This window comes from Chaetodon trifascialis, chromosome 8, assembly GCF_039877785.1.
Source record: "Chaetodon trifascialis isolate fChaTrf1 chromosome 8, fChaTrf1.hap1, whole genome shotgun sequence".
Classification (NCBI taxonomy): Eukaryota; Metazoa; Chordata; class Actinopteri; order Chaetodontiformes; family Chaetodontidae; genus Chaetodon; species Chaetodon trifascialis.
This window is the reverse complement of record NC_092063.1, coordinates 23483334-23501330: the sequence shown is the minus strand read 5'-3', so window position 1 is coordinate 23501330 and position 17997 is coordinate 23483334. Positions and strand designations below refer to the sequence as shown.

General features: G+C 40.7%; 1 protein-coding gene across 1 annotated transcript; it reads left to right on the top strand.

The window, feature by feature from the left end:
• Positions 1 to 4096: 4096 nt before the first annotated feature.
• Positions 4097 to 11131, top strand: LOC139335535 (SRSF protein kinase 3). Its single transcript, XM_070969178.1, has 12 exons — positions 4097 to 4146; positions 4889 to 4992; positions 6883 to 6991; positions 7234 to 7321; positions 7594 to 7681; positions 7931 to 8037; positions 8464 to 8626; positions 8891 to 8967; positions 9864 to 9971; positions 10491 to 10560; positions 10709 to 10801; positions 10947 to 11131. Exons 1-12 carry the CDS (start codon positions 4097 to 4099, stop codon positions 11129 to 11131), a joined length of 1242 nt encoding a protein of 413 aa, XP_070825279.1.
• The last annotated feature ends 6866 nt before the right edge of the window (positions 11132 to 17997 follow it).

Here is a 17997-nt window from a genome sequence, read left to right as displayed (position 1 = left end):
TGGACAATGATAATACATATAAAGTAAGTATTTTCAAGTAGAGTTTGATAACACTTGATATTTTCATAAAAGCAAATATCTGACGCTTCTCTATTTCAGACAACTGAGCAAGAGATGTCCCTTTTCCTGGAAATGTCAGATCAAGAACAACAAGCAGAAGTAGCAGTAAGCAGTAATCCCCAACAACAAAAGAATGATCAGCCAGAGATTACTGGCAGTGACCTCATGGATTCCTCTTCTCCCACTGAAGATGAACGTTCTATATATATGATGGTAATTAGAATTTCAATTACATAAACAGAATTTGTGAAACATGCCTATGATAAGCTAGTGTCAAATTTCACAATTCTGTTATTATTTGTGAAGTAACTAACAAGCCATGCTATGTGTTTCATTGCAGGCCACTGAGCAACAGGTGTCCCCTTTCCTGGAAATGTCAGATGAAAAAGAACAACAAGCAGAAGAAGCCACAGAAATTGAAACAATCCAAGGAAAACCACCATCGAAAAGGCAAAAGACTCAAAAAGCCCATGGCAGTAATCCCCAACAACAAAAGAATGATCAGCCAGAGATTACTTGCAGTGACCTGATGGATTCATCTTCTCCCACCAAAGACAAACTGTCTATGTATATGATGGTAATTAGAATTTCAATTGCATAAACAGAGTTGATGAAACATGCCTATGATAAGCTAGTATCAATTCTGTTATTATTTGCAAAGTCACTAACAAGCTATGCTATATGTTTCATTACAGGCCATGGAGAAACAGGTTTCCCTTGAAATGTCAGATGAAGAAAAACCGCAAGTAGCAGAAGCAAAAGAACAAGTAGTAGAAAAGAAAGTAATCTGGAGAAAACCACCTTCAAAACCCCCAAAGGCAATGGCTCACATTGTCAGTGATGAAAACCTTCAAGAACCAGATATCCAGGTCAAAATGTCGTCAAACAATGGACATCAGCGAATCTATGACAAGAAGAATTACTGCCTTTTCTGTGAGAAACCTTTTGTAAAAATCTCAAGACATCTGAAGCAGAAGCACTCTGATAAACCTGAAGTGGCTAAGGCGCTTGCACACAGGCAAGGATCGGACATGCGCAACAGTCTTTTGACCATACTTCGAAACATGGGAAATTACCATCATAACTGTTCAGTCCTGTCCTCTGGAAAAGGACAAATCATACCAAAAAGGCAAGCAACCCATGCATCATCAGCAACAGACTATCTGCCTTGCAAGTTTTGCTTTGCTATGTATGTCAAAACAGAACTTTGGAGACATCACAAGCGATGCAAACTACAAGTAAAAGAAAATCATCCAGTGTCTTTTTATCCTGGTTAATTTGACTGTTTTAAAATGTCTTTAAACTCCTTGAATTCGCCCCAGTCTAGAAGTTAAAAAAAAATCCTGCGATTGTGCAATGTCGTCAGACCAGTATTTTGTGAACAATAAAAGTATAGTCTGTTATCAGTTTGTTTTTTGTGATTCATTTAAACTAAAATAGTGTCTTACTGCTGAAAATTTTATTTAAAATTTTCCCCCTCTTTTTTAGATTCTAAAACATTAATTTATATGCTGCATTCTGGGTAACCCTTTATTTTAATACAGTGAAATCTAAGATGACCATTAAAGCTGCACTTACCGACCCAGCTAAGTGTGGACTTGGGTGTGTGAGTGTTTAAGTACCTACTCATGAGTGCCTCTACTGGTTTGAATAATGAATTTCAACGACCCATTAAACAGCTTGACGAGTGTGAAAAGCGATGCATAATGGGTCACTGAAATTCATTGTTCAAACCAGGAGAGGCACTCATGAGTAGGTACTTCTCACGACACTCACACACCACGAGTGGACCTCTTGAAAAAAAGTTAGTTAACTTTACCAGAGCATGTTAGACATGTTTTTAGACTGATTTAAGGCCCCAAGAGTGGACCTACAAAAAGTCCCCTGTTAGTTTTCAAGACCACTGTTGGTGAATATGTGATGACACCCAAGTCCACACTTAGCTGGGTTGGTACAGTAAATGCGTGTGCACACACACACACACACACACACACACACACACACACACACGCACACGCTTCCTGCTCCTGAGGGAAGTGTCTCATTACAGCTCTCTGAAAAACGAAAACAGTCACAGGCAGCACAATCAGCTGAAGACTGGACCAACATTAGACGGTAATAGCGGGACACAGGAGGATTGAACCACCTGCACACTCTAATGCGATGCAATACAGCAACAACCGCTATTCGGATGAAGGAACTTCAGTATCAGAGAGGTTAGCTGAGCAGCCACCACTCACTGTAGCTCTACAAATGACCATGTAGTAGTGTAGATGAACTCCCTGGCAAAATGCTGAACATGAAGCGCTTCACAGAGATAAAGCTCTGATGCAAGGCCGTGCTGCTGTAAGTGCTCGTGTCACTGTGTCCGATCAACTTGTGCTCACACAAGCCTTCCATCATCTCTGCATAATTCACAAACATAAATGTTCCTGCTTCATTTCTCACTGGTACCAAAAAGGCACATCAGTTCACTCATGTGCAGCCCCACTGGCCTTCCCTGTGGCAAGGGACTGATTTTAAAGTGTGTTTTTAAAGGATTGGTCTGACATTTTGGGAAATAAAGCCCTCTCAGTCAGCTGACAAAATCAATATCATTCTCATGTCTTTATGCTAAATATAAAGTCATAGCAAGCAGGTGATTAGCTTAGCATAAGCCTAAATTAAGGGGAAAATAACTAGCTTGTCTCTGTCAAACATAACAGAAATCCTTTTTTTAAATGAATTTCTTTAAAAATATTAATTCTTTTACTTTTAAACATGGAGTCACATGATTTTTTTGGGAGTCACTGCATGAGCGCATGATTCTAATTTTACGTAACTGTAAAATCCTAACTTTTCAATTTAATATATTTTGAATTTCAAATAAGGTGACTTGACCTGAAAGTATAAAAAGTGGATTTGTTTGTTTGGTAAAAATAACATGTTCTAACCTTGTTGGTGTTTTCACATACAGTCACATTCCCTCTTCATAGTGTGCTCAGGACCTGTGGTGTCATCTGACTATGGACAGTTATTCACGTGAGGTCCTAAATATCTGAAACGTGGAGGCGCTGTGTCATGTTCTCACAATTACACACACAAACACACACACACAGAGGAGGGATGAAGGTTGAAACATCGAATGTATGTATATTTAGAAAGATTACACCACAGAAAGCTACTTGTTGATGGTTTGTATGTACTTTTTTTGGTTTATGAATTCAAAACTCATTTGAGTTTTATGGACATTCTTCAGCAGCAAAGTGCATCAAATTAAAGTGAACACACACATTCACACCTGGGGTCTGTAGCTTCAAGTGCCAATGTCTAACATTAACATCTAATTAACAGGCCCATTTTTGAAACATGTGACCTCAGCCGACCTTCGTTCTCATGACTGTATTGTGATACTCTATGCCGTGCTGGAGGACGGGGATCCCATTCTCAAGCCAGGTTTAGCAATCTGTGATCCCCATGGCTCAAAGGTCAAACACATCCGGAGATGGAGGAGGGGTGTTCATGCCCCAAGATCAGCAGCTGTCACTCCCTCGATGTGTTTGGCCTTACACGACACTCCTCTTATCTTTTAGCCCCTCTGCTCTCTCTCTGTTGAGGCTTTCCTGCAGTAGCAGACAAAGAGAAATCGAGGAATAGAGATTCAGAGAGATAAAGAGTTCAGCTATGCTCTTTACCGGCAGTGAGTGGAGGATATAACAGGCACAGTGAAGCAGGTAAGGGCCTGGCAGGCACTGAGGCTAATGGGGATTTCCATGTTTAGACTCTGCTGACTACTGCTGCTGGCGTTCCCAGTCTCCTGAGAGATCTCCTGGACCTCCCCCCAATACTACCTCTCAGCTGCTCAACTGTTTTCAAGTGGTGCAGCAGTAAAGGTGCTGCAGCTTCACTTGCATTTACAACTCTATCTGTCTCTGTCCTTACTTTGTGATTTGACCCCTGCAGGCTTCAGATATCCACCACTTTTTAAGTCAAGATACCTGCTCTTCATTGCTGTGCTGGCTGCTGTGTCTGCAGGCTGCATCTGCTGAAGCACACTATGCAGAGGAGTCCCCGCTCAGCATATATAGCTGCTCAGCAGCATCATATGTAAGTACTGCACATGGCTTCCTTTATCTGTGATACTGTGGAAAAATCTCCTCATCTCCTCAAGCAACTGGGTAATTTAACCGCAGACAGCCTGTGTTTTAAACCTGAAACACACAACATGCACCAAACACTTTGTGTTTTTCATGGATGGATTTGCTTTAATGTTTTTATGTGACCTTAAATTCCTGTTTGATTCTATCAGAAAAGCGGATTGGCTCATATACTTTTTTGTGGCCTAAGCAGTGCTGTCTGGTGCAGCTAAGTTTGGCAGAGCAATGCACAAATAAAGCATGCCAGAAATATTATAGACATCATGGAGGTGACTTAAATGGTAGGGTTAAAGTTTCAGGCAAGGTATCACAGTGGCACTCCTGCACATCTTACTGTGTTCAGTAAGTCTAAGAACAAGGGACCGTACCTCACAGCAAACTCAACTGTACGCCCTTCCAGCAGTATTTTCAGACATGAGTTATCAGGTTGCGTGAACATGCTGCAAAATGATTTACAGTTAAGTCAGAAATAGCACAACTTCCGATGCTGCTTGTCCACTCTTAGCCAGGCAGCGGGACAAGTTTCCATGGCAGGATGAAACTCTAAAAGTAGTTCACCTGTCCCGGCTGCCCCCAGCAACTCGACACTGGCACACACATACACATACTTTATGCAAAAGGATGCACAGGCAGTAATACAGGAGAATACAGAATCCTGTTTTCATGTGACATATCTGTGCGTGTGTTTACAGGAGTGAAGCTACATCTCCTAATAACTTCAAGGTCCTAGGGTGCCACGAGCAGCTGGGTCCAAAGGACAAACAGGACTCTGAGGACCCCAGTGAATACTGTTATGGTACGGCAGAGTCTTTTAACTCACTTCATCATCTGCAGATCTGTAGATCTGTATGTTTATTCTAAGCCTCTCCATGCTCTCTGAGTAGCTCATAACATGATTCTTTCATCACCACTGCAGACTCTGTGGTACCAGCAGGCTCAGGCAGGAATCAGTCATGTATATATGACAACAGGTTGATGTTAAATTCTGCAATTTCTCCTGTGTTATACATTTTCTTTTTTCTTGATCCAGTTATTGCTGCAATGTACTGCTTCAAATAAGGCAGGCCTGTCCACACATTATTTTTTCATTATTCTGATTGAAATTATTGGGCCAAGACAGAAAAAGCAAACAGCAGCAGAGTCTGAGGTGAGGAAAAAATCACATTGAAAAATAAATGTCTTACATAGTGCACATGTTTGATTAAAATATCTGCTGTTCTTCAATTACTTTACTCCCTTGACATTATTATCCCATTTCAATCAAGGAAGAAACTAAGGCCTGACTGATACTTGAGTGACAAAGATAGATGACTGTACTCCGGCACAGCAGTGTTTTGAGCTAAATGCTAACATCACTGTGAACATGCTCACAGTGATAATGCTATCATAGTGATGTTTAGCAGGTATAAATTTGATGATGTTTGCTGTTGTATGTTCATATCTTAGCACATTAGCATGCTAACACAAAGTACGATTGATGCCGATGGGACAGTACTGGGTACATATTTTGACATGATGATGGTGCTAGACAAAAGGTGAAGGCATCACCAAAGTTAGGACAGTTCATCCTGAGTGGAACATTTTACAGTCTAATTAACTTGTCACTGCTTTTTGGTGGACAAACTTGCAAGAGTGACACTGTTTCCAAACTCAAACAAATCTTAGGCATTGGCAACATGTACACAGATAACAAAATATCTGCAATAGACTAATATGGGCAGACATATCAGCCTGCTCTAGAGGGAATTACATCTCTGTGTTTGTGAATACATTTATACATAGAGATTGCAATATAACTTTAAGGGGTCATGAGATGACCTATCTTTTAATAATAACTCATTTTCTTATTTATTTTTGTAGTATTATGTAGTTTCACTGTTTTAGGCAGCTGAAATATTCAGATCAAACAATTTGAGAAGGGTGATTCCCGCTCTTCATTTTAATCACCCACACACTGTATTGTGAATTTTCTGACGACTTTTAGTATGAATCATTTAATTAGGTCCCATTCTTGCTGCCCTTATTCGGCAACTGTTCGACTTTAAACAGACTTTCATGTTTTCTGCTTTGTGACCTTTGAGTGCTTCTCACGACCCTCATGGCCACACACAACCTTTGCTCCTCTCTTATTATGCATCACTTTAACCTGCAGTACTCTGACCTCGGTCCGTGTTCTTCTTTCCTTCCCTGCTGGCTGTGCAGGTCTCTGCATGAACCCCTTAAAGCAGATAAGCTAGTGAGTGTGTGATACCACCTGACACAGTAATAAATCATACACCAGCTTCTATCATGTTCAGTTTTGATAGAAATAGAGATTCAATTTTGAGATTTCTGACCATGTCCAAGAACTGTATAATGATATGGCTGAAAGGGAACTGATGCAGGCTTATGCACTATTATTTCTCAGTGTCCCACTGGCAGATTTGAATGTATTATTCACTACAGACATGTTTTAGCTTTGAGGAAGCTGGAATGCCAGACACAGCTTTAGTGTCACATTGTAGCCCTCCCTTTCTACGCTCTAAACACCAGATGAAAAATGTGTACTGTATGATGATAAACTTCACCCATGAACTGCATGCTCATGGATCAAACCCATGAGAGCAACCTTTCCATATTAGAATTAAAAATTTCTCATAAACAGTTAAGTAATAGATTATTTTGTCTATTGTTTATGTCTGCTCAGGTGGGTACCACCCTGTCCAGATAGGTGACACCCTCAACAGAAGATATCAGGTGGTTTCTAAGCTTGGCTGGGGCTATTTCTCCACTGTGTGGCTGTGTCTGGACCTCAGGTAGCTTTAAAATATGGATGATACAAAAATGAACAGGGTGGGATGGGATTTTTCATTTGTTTTACATAAATTGAGATTTCAAGCTTCCTTTCTCATCATAGTCATTATGTAAGTATCATAAAATGAAAATAAAATGAAATGAAATAAATAAAATATTAAGGTACCAAAAGACAATGATTTGATTTTCACTAAAACACAGATGCATGGATTCAACAGATCTGATCTGGTGTCTGTGTTAACAGGCTGGGTCTTCGCGTTGCTGTGAAGGTGCTGAAGAGCGGAGCTGCCTTCACCCAGGCAGGACAGGATGAACTCACGCTCCTACGATGCGTTAGTGATCTGTTTGTGTTTCTGCTCTCAACCATGTCTTATTCTTTCTGATTAAAACTACTCTCACGTTGCTGTATCTTCTCTACTTCCACCTTTCTCTATCTTTCTCTACTCACTGCTCTCGCCACCCCTCACTTGCTATTAACTACATGCTATTTACATGCTATTTATTTATTTACTACATGCTAAGTACTTTCCCTGTCCTTTTTTTTCATCTGCCTTCTTTCCCTTCTCACTCTCACTTTTCTCCCTCCTGTAATCTCTCTAATCAGGCTAGTGGTCCGACAAGCCGTCATCCGTCTAGTCAGAGGATTGTTCAGCTGCTCGATGAGTTTAAGCTGGCCGGGGTCAATGGGGTCCGTATCCTTTTAACACGCTGTCATTTCTTGGGCACGCACTCTAAACCTGACACCAATGGCTGAAGAGTTATCATGTGTGGAGGTGTCTGTGTCTGAAATGCATCAATCACGCCAGTCAACATCCAGTCCAGTATGTAGAATCTATCAAGTATATAAAGTAGATCATGTTGGCTCACTGAAGATAGTATTGCATTGCATCATACAATGAATACTGCAAAGTGTAAGACTGACCTTGATACCTGGTGGTTAGACATGTGCCTGGTTCTGGAGCTGTTGGGGCCAGACCTGAGAAGCTGGCAGCTTTGTTTTGGGAATCCAGGACTGACGCAGTCTTGGGTCAAACAAATACTTACTCAGGTAAAGAACTGCAGTGATTAAGACATTAGGATCATGCAAAGATGTATCTTTGCGTCACTCAAATAAGTTGAATGGATGTCTTAAAGTACCACTGAAGAAGTGCAGAAACCTTGTATGCAGGCTATGTCCAGTTTACTAACAATTGTCTCTTGTGAAGTAATATAGCATTATTTTAGGATCAAATCCTAATCCAAATTAATTAATAGCTCAACATTTTGGGAGATACACTTACTCACTTTTTTTCAGAGAGTTAGATAAGAAGATAGATACTACTTTCATGTCTGCACTCAAAATATGAAGCCATAGCGAGCAGGCAGTTTGCTTAGCTTAGCTTATCATAAAGACTGCAAGCAAGGGGAAACAGATAGCATTTCTGCCGGTTGTATGAAAGGAAACATCAGCATAACTCTTTTGTGGTTTCTCTAGGTTTTGCAGGGCCTGGACTACATTCACACTCAGTGTAAAATCATCCACACAGACATCAAGCCTGAGAACATCCTGCTGTGTCTGGAGGAACAGTCCCATAAATTACCAGCAGGGGGCAACTGCTCCTCTGCTGTTCTGACTGGGGAAGAGGCCAATTCTACAGGCACAGTTGTTTTTTTTTTTTTATACAACCAGGGTTCATCATGTGTCAGTGTACAAAGCAGATGTACTTGGAGCCAACTTGTGTGCCAATGTCAGGTTTTTAGTACACAAAGTCTCTGCTCTGTACACACCTAAGGCCGTATATTGAGCAAATGCATCCTATATAAAATATCAGATGCACAAAACGCTCCAATATTTGAATTCCTGAACTATATTTCTAGGAATGAGTAAGTGTTTTAATATGATTTGTTGTTGTTCTTCTCAGGGAAGCAGCAGGTGGACCCACACAGTTTAAAGGGAATTACAGTGAAGATTGCTGACCTGGGCAGCTCCTGCTGGGTGGTCAGTATTTGCTCTATACTTTATATACAACCACTTTTTTTCTTTTTTGTTTCTAGACAGGCGCATCTTGGAATTTGGTCTTAATGCTACTGAAAACAAAGTTTCAAATATGTGTCAATAGCCTTAAGTACAGGCAACAATCAAAGTTAAAGGTATGAAAAAGGTTGATTAATTATTCAAGAGTATGAAGTGGCTGTCTCTCATAGTGTTCTTTCATTTTCAGCCACAACAGGCAGCTGTTTTAATTGAAAAAGCTCTGGAAAGCTAATGTGCACAACCTGCTCAGGACACACCGTTAGACACTAGCTGGACACTGGAGCATTTAGCAGCTGAAGAGCCAGATATTTCCTTTAAGAGTTCAGGAGAGGGAAAAAAATGAGCTGACAGAAAGTGAATATTGGACTGGATGTATAAATAAGCAACTATTTGCTAACAAGTTCTCTGTATGAACTTAAAAAGTGATGATACATGTCACGGTTTCATTCACAACTTGTTTCCATTGTCCCCAAGTGAGTGCAGATATAGTAGATAAATCAGACATTGCAGTCAAAAATAGTCAAAACCTCCATAATCTGGCTCAACAGAGCTCTGTGTGTGTGGTCTGATCAGATTTGACAGACAGTGCTGATAAGATTAGCAAACAACCCCTCAAACTGGTGCACAGTAATATGTGACATCACTGTCTCACTTCAAACTAGTGAGATAAGCTCAGACAAAAACACAAATACAGAAATCCTATGTTAAAATTTTGTTTTGACATAGGACCTCATCCCTCAAAGTAAGAAGCTGAGGGGAGAAAATAGGTGTTCAGTGCCTTAAAATCAAGCAAAATCAACACACTAAAAGATTCAAATAAGGATTTTCTGTCTGCTATGTCTCTCTTTCTTTTGGACCAGTACAAACATTTCTGTGAGGAGATCCAGACCCGTCAGTATCGCTCACTAGAGGTTTTACTGGGATCTGAGTATGGACCGCCTGCTGACATCTGGAGTGTTGCCTGCATGGTGAGGAAAATACCATACAGTATGATGTTTAAGCTATTTGAAATGTTCAAACCAGGACTCTGTTTTATGGCTGCACCATTAAGTTAAGTTGATGTAAGACTCTAAGGGATTTCCACAAGAATTTCAAATAGTTTGTCTGCATAACCCCACAATTATTATTATTATTAGGTATTTGGCAACCTACATAAGCAGGAATGATCATGTTGTGAGTATGAATATGTAAAAATGTGTGTGTGACAGTAGCGTATTCTGTAAGCACACAGTTCAACGTGGTCATTAGGGTTCATCCTCTTGGAATCATGAACATTAGAATTACAAAATGATGTGCCAATCCTTCTACATTGTCATGGATGTGGAGGTATTTCACAGGATGAGTCAAAACTTTGACCTACTGGTGTTGCATGAGTTAAGTCAGTGGATCAGTCATGGGGATTCATCCTCAGGGCACCATGAATGTCTGTCCCCAGTGTCACAGCAATACATCTGACTGTTGTCTACTTTTCTCTTGCATTCTTTCAGGCCTTTGAGTTGGTCACTGGAGACTCCCTGTTTGAACCCAAAGTGAGCGAGTCCATTTCTCTTGAGGAAGGTACGATCAGTTCAGGGTGCTGACACTGACAAAGACTTGAGAAGAACTAGCTGCACTGTAATAACTGATACAGTGTTTACTAATGTGTATAATAAGTTTGTGTGCCTCACGCTTGGATGTGTGTGCTTGTTCTCTCCCTCCACCTCAGACCACATTGCCCAGATCATGGAACTGCTTGGTAAAATTCCACCAGCTGTTGCCTTGTCGGGCAAATACTCTTCAGAGTACTTCAGCCGCAGAGGTAAGCCTGCAACTTTTAACTGATGAAGTCCATTTAGACATCATGTGCAAGTATGATTTTACTTTTATTGATTTCTTTGATGTAAATCATTTCAGAACTGCCACTCATGAGCATCCCTGTGTAATACTGCATGATTTTCATTCAGGTGACCTGCGCCATGTTGGTCCACTGAGGCTTTGGAGCCTCTATGACGTTCTGGTGGAGAAATACCACTTCTTGTTGGAGGAAGCCTCTGGATTCTCAGACTTCCTTCTTCACATGTTGGATTATCATCCAGAGAGGAGGGCCACAGCTGCACAGTGCCTCCGCCACCCTTGGCTGACCTCATGATAGCACCCCAAAGACCCTGCAGGGCTCATCCCCATGTGACTGCCCCTAGGGCCAGATGTTATCAGCGGCTCGACCTGGCCAATGTACCACAAACTCTGTGAGATGTGAAAAATGCATCTTTGATTTTTTTATACTAGTGGAATACAAAGAGCTATGTAGAAAACAGTTTGTGTTTCCCTCACATTGATTTGTGGACTTCTGTGGAATGGTGATTTTCCTCGTGGAGAAGAGGATGTCCCTCTCCATTGGAGCCCCACTATGCACTTTATGCTGAAAAGGTGATTTTACATGGATCTTTTCTAGCATAGCCACAGCTAGTCTTTGACTGCCCGACATTTTGAATCCTATAAGCAGCAGCTCTTTTGAGGAGAAGAGGACTCTGTATGGTTGCTACACTGACAGGCCTGACTCTGCTTGCCAGTGTGAAGTTGCCAATTTGATGCAAACTTTGAGTGCAGCTAATATTCAGTTAGACTGAATGTTAGTCATTATATCCTAGAATCATAAAAAAATGTGATCATGATATTTCACATTGTTTGTACTTTAAAGATGCTTTTCTTTTTGTTTCCTTTTTGTACAGCATAATGAACAGCTTTGAACAATAAAGGCAGATTAATTGCAGCACAAATGTATAGTCAGTCACATCAAGTAAATTTGATTTATGAAATTCCCCTACACTGCTTAAGCATCTGTACAATATAGAACATCCACCAGACCCTTGATGTGGATAAGAAAAACTCCCTTTAATCAGAGCTTATACTGTTATGATTAGGGGTACTTTCTATTCCATAGAAAGTAGTCCAAACTTGTTTTGTCATAGAGCCTCCTGCTGTTGTAGAAGGAAAGCACGTAATCAAAATTAAAAACCTGATCGAGGCTGATCAGGGTTCACTGGCTCGACGTGTTTCTCTCAGCTTGATTTATAGTAATGGATGGATGGAACTGAATTTCTCATCTCTTTTGTGCTCCTTTAACTGTCATGTTCCAGAGACCCTGTATTTAACATTTCTCATGCTTTTGCCCTGTTTTATTCTGGTATTTAACATCTGCATTTAAATGCATTCTCTAGATCACAGTGTGAAGCGTGAGAAGTGAGTGAAGATTATATAGTTATCACAGGGAACAGTTTTGCAATTTATTTCAAACATTTCAGGCTGCACAAATCTATATTTTAAGAAAACAATGGATCAAGTGACTATATGTGATGTAAAAGGGGTCCCATATAGTAACAAACTCCCAGAGAATTATCACCTGACTCTGGAGTGTCCATCATCTCAACAGGACTTTTCTTTGTATTGTCTCTTTTAGGTCATTGCTGTACTTTTCTAGGCTGCAAACCATGCTCTCATCAACCCTGTTTCCAGATGGAGCATGCAGTGGTTTTCAGTGAACCCACTGTTCACAGCAGCAAACCACAGGCCGACAACATTAGCAAGAAGCAGTTGAACATAGTGGAGTGTTCTAATACAGCTACGTTTCAATTGTGATTGGACTCCATCAACCAGAAACATGAATATTAATGTTGCTTTGTGTCTGCTGGACATTTCAGTAGGCTGCAGTTTTCTGTTCAAAATGTACTTATATTTGATTATATGTTAATGTTGTGTCCAGCAAGTCACTCAGCCCCCAATTGATGTGAAGCGTTATGTGGCTCAGACTTAAAGTAAAAAAAAAATAAACTAAACAAAAACAAAATATACTGCAACCTAGAAGTATGTATATTAACAATTTTGCTGTTTGATTTAACTGACATTGCTATTATACTTGGGGGGATTTGTCTTAGTTCATTCCATGGCCAATTTTTTTTTTTTATCAAATGCTACTTTTATTATGGTTCCGCTTCCTGCAAATACTTCATGTTCATATTATAGTCATACAGTATAATACTTCTCAGTGCCTTTGTTTTTCCTATCAGCTGATTATAACAGGCAATGTAAACAATCATACATCAGAATTAAGTGTAACACCAGCTCCTTTAACATTACCATTCCACTTTCATGCCCCGTGCAGCACTGTATGGGAAATGTTTTGAATTCATACATGTTCTCAAACATAAATCATAACTGCATAGTGTAGCCTATGTTTGTTTCTTCTGAAGCAAAGCTTTAGGGCGTGAACTTCAGATAAGACAAAACAATCTTCAGACACCGTGGCCACTATGATTTTTATGTTACAGTGTATTATACAATTTGAATCATTACAGAAAACACCACCTGGAAGACATAACTGCATAAAACACCGTCAATAGACAGGGTCAAAATGTACAAATAATGGTGACTTGACCTTTCTCTTCATTTCCAGTAAGATCTTAAGCATCAAATTATGATGTGACTTGTATTAATTAAAAATAATAATAATACTATTATCAAGATTATGATATCTGGAACCAAACTTTGACAACTCTATACACACAGTGTGTACAACGTAGATCACCATATTTAAAACAGTCCAGCATGTCATCCTATCCAGCTGTAGGCTCGGCACTCCACCTGTGGGTTTTCTTTATAAACGACTGTATAACTGCACCCTGTCCTGATCCGCCGACACTTCCTGGGCCAAGAGGTGGGCTTCATTGGCCTGGAAGGATGGAAAGGAGACATGATGGAAGAGAAGAATTATTTTGATAACCAGCCACTATGACAGAATTCCCATAAGCCTAAGGTTTTATATAATTGAAATAAATGAATATGACCTGAAGTGAATAGTTTGCTTACGCATAGCAATAGACACCAAAATCATGGCAGAAGCACTCGTCACAGCCTCTCCAGAAAGACTCTCCTGGTTTGTAGTACTTGTCTTTATATGAACAGATGCCTGTGGAAGAAATGAGAACCAAAATAATATAACTGTGTCCACATCGTAACTTTTCTTTTCCTTTACAGTGCCGGGTATGACCCTGCAAAGTGAAAATAGACATCTTTATCAGGAGGTTACATCAAAACTTTACTGACTCTATAAATATCTGCCCTTATGGCACAATATATAAAGCCCTGCTGCAAGAGGTCAGGCTAAATGTAACGTCCACAGTGAATTCCTGCAGGCTGCAGGAGTTATCCTCATGGGGTATGTCGGTCACCTTGGGAACGGGATCAATAGGAACACACTGATGTGCTGTGAAGAGCCCCTTGGGACTGAGTGCAATGTCACAGTATAGAGGACATTATCTGCGGGCAGCCAGGAGGGGTTGGTTCAATGGTTAGAGGTACCACAAGTCACAACACAAGTGTTGACTGTCCCCAAGCAGAAAGTGGTAACCCCGGGTCTGAGCTGGGGCAAATACACATATGACTAACAATTCTACAGGGAAACAGAAACAGTTCTTACCTGTTATATGGTATATGGAGGCTTCTGAGTATCCGTTGCTGAACAGAAGAATGGTGGACAGGCAGAAAGCAAAAACCAGTGATAGAGAGCATCCATGAATATTTGTAATTGTGTGTAACATGGTGAAAAAGTAAACTGAAGAGGGAATTAGAACTCTTTCAACTTGTTTTCTACCGATTCTGTTTCTCAATTCAAAAATTTGGGGGTCTCATTCGTTTAAACTTAATGTGAGCATCCAGTAAGATCCAGTATGGTCCTTGTAATTGCCTCGAAGACACTGGTTAATATTTATAGTCTCGCATCTCTACCAGGCTGAGAGAGAAAAAAACCTCTTTCCACATGTTTAGTTCCCTGGTTTCTTGCCAGTGTCCAACTTTTGTTTCAGAGTGAGGTGTGTTTGGAGTTTAGCTGTGTACCCATGCGTCCCTAAATATTACCTTTGGCCCTCACTTGCTGTGTAAGGCTGTGTGGGTGGAGGGATGGCCTGTGCTCTAGCAGGATGGTTGATTGGTTCATTGGTGGCCTCTAACCAGCTGGAGTTATTCAGGCTTCTGTATCTTTTGTCTGCCTGTTTCTACCATCATTTTCTCTAACATACACACTCCATCTGCCCTCTTTCCCTCACCCCCCACTATCACCTCCTGACACACACAGATGCTGACTATTAAAGCTAAACCTATTTTTATGACTGCTGACATCGTCCAAAAACAACTCTTTGTGCTGACATCGTCTCTTGTGTGAAGGAAATTGGTTAAAGTCAAATGATCACAAAGCTGAATTCTAAAACTTCAAAAATGCATGAAAGCTATTGCAAAATTCAAAATCTATTTCAGGAAATGAGGAGAGCATTATAGTTTGCACTGGACATTTTGTGCTTTTAAATGTTAACATATGCTGCAGTTCATATAGCATGAAGTAAACCAATAGAAGAAAACTGCTGTATCTGTCTGATTGTCTCTCTCACACACACAGGCAGATTTTAATGGATGTTTGACTGACCGTAGGACAGTTTGTGGTCAGTCCCTTCCTTCCTGACCGCCTCTGGCCAGCAACCAGTTGACACACCATGCCCTGACAGAAGAGAAAACAAACAGGACATCAAGGGACTGGAAGGAACTTGCGGTGGCCGAGGGGCTCCAGCTAGAAACCACCACTGTCTCCACATCAATCCTTTAGTCACACAGGAACACTTTCAGGGTGTTCGGTGGCTTAGTGGTTAGTGGTGGCACATAACCAGTAATGGTCAACTTTGCATGTTCTTCCTGTGTCTGTATCCAGCTTTTCACCACAAGGAAGAACCATTATGTGAAATGGAGATTCTAAAACTCATAACCTAAATGATAGGTGTGACCCTGTCCTAATGGAAGACATCATGAATTATGTCTGATGCCAACATTCAGAGGTGTACTGTAGTGGAGGGCACGGAGGTCGGTGTGGTTGATGAACATGTAACACGAAGTTTGTGTCCTGTCACAGACATGCAATTAAAGTGCACCTTTTCATTAACTTTAACCACATTCTCTCCCTTGCTTTAGCTAAGTCTTTTAATGCGTAACACAAATTTTAATTTGACCATAGTTTATCTGCAGTGGCCACAATTTTTCTGTTACCGTAATGATTCTGTATTTGCCATGCAGAAATATTGTAGGGTAATTAAGAAATGGTATTGGCCAAAAATTGATGGATTTTGCAAAAAATCTAAAATCCACTTTCTTGCCCTGCAAGAAGAGATCAAACCACAAACGTCTTGGGTGACCCGCTCTACCTCCTGTGCTACAGCCACCTTACACATGTCACAGTTTCAAAAGGTGGTTCGGCACAAGAACAGCTAGGTTAGGGTGGGTTAAGATTAGGGTAGAGCTGGGTTTGTGTTAAGATTACTACTTTGTTAAGGCTATTAGACCTATATGATCACAGTTACATTAATAAGTATTTGGCTGCTGTCCCATCCATCCCCTCTGACGCTGGGCTTTGTTGCTACCCAACATTGTGTTTTGCTCGCAATGGTTTTGCATCATAATTACTACAGCTGCTGAGGGACTTAAAAAAGTCGCTTGAAGAAATGTGAAATTTGAGGCAATTTTCTGAAACAAATGATGCTGTAGACTTGTTTTTCTTTATGTTTATGTTATCCATTATGTTTCTCATGTCGTTTCCAGTCTTTGCTAAGCTAGGCTAACTAGCTGCTTGCGGAAGCTTCATATTTACTATACAAACATGATACCATCAATCTTGTCATCTAACTGACAGCAGAAATGAGGGCATTTCCCAAAATGTTGATCTGTTCTCTTAAACATCCCGTGCCTGTGGACTGATGTGGCAGTCATCACCTCTTGAAGCTCACCCTACTTCTTGCAGCCATCTCTGCATAACTTGGGAAAATAAAATAATCAGGGGAATAAATCATTTTTTGCTCCCAGATCTCATGACCACTTGCTGTGGCAGATACATGTGCTGTATTTCACTTAATAGACACCCTGTCATTTACATGCTTACTGTGAAAAACCACATCCTGGAGGATGTGCATCTTGTAGCGTATTTGTAGTGAAATCATAAGTTAAATATCGTGATGAATGGCTGACAGTGTGGTAGGTTGAGGTTGAAAGATTGTACATGAGTGAGGCTAACTGTGGAAGGCTGGCTGTAAACAAATGTAAGAGGTTTTGCCTCTGGAGTGAAACAGTGTGGTAGGTCCACCAGGAATTAGCAGAAAAGGACCACACAGACATCCAAAGCACTGGTGATCACACTGTTGTGACAAGGTGTGGATCCATAAGTCCATAAGTTTTGCCCTCTGTGTCTCAAACAGAGGTACCCTTCAGCGTCTGTATGAAACACACAGGACTTCAATGTAAACCCATCCTCGTCAATATTATATGTCCATAGCAACTGCTCCACCCATCCAGCACATTTTCATCCCAGTGTTGCCACAGTTTACAGTGGAGTTAGTTGATAGCCTGGCGTGTGCACTGAAAGGCATGAAAAGCACTGGCATTTCATGCTCTGGGAATGTGACCAGGCCCGTGTGTGTGTGTGTGTGTGTGTGTGTGTGTGTGTGTGTGTGTGTGTGTGTGTGTGTGTGTGTGTGTGGAGGAGACATAAGTCTCATCCTGCTTCACAGTTCCAATTGGATAAAACACATAATTCAATAAATAACACTCATGGGTGACCAGTGTGGTAGTTGCTAAAAGCAGACCACACAGAGGGATGATCCTGCCGATAAATTACAGGTAGGCCTACTTATTGTGACAAGCTGCTGATTCTCAAGTCACAGGCGGTCTCAGGCTATGCCACCCTCTTAGTGCGCATCTGTGTGCAATGGCCCTGTGTGATATTTTTGGTTGCGTGACTCATCCTCAGTGCTAGCAGCAGAACTGGATGCTCTGGCTTGTCTGTTAATTACAGAAATTATCCTGTTTCAACTTTGTGCACAATGATGGATACAGGCATCAAATCAATATGCTGTGCATTAAGCTGTGTGGCTTTATTGCTTTTCTTTATATCCATGTGGTGAATTTATTCATTGATTCAGTCATTATAAA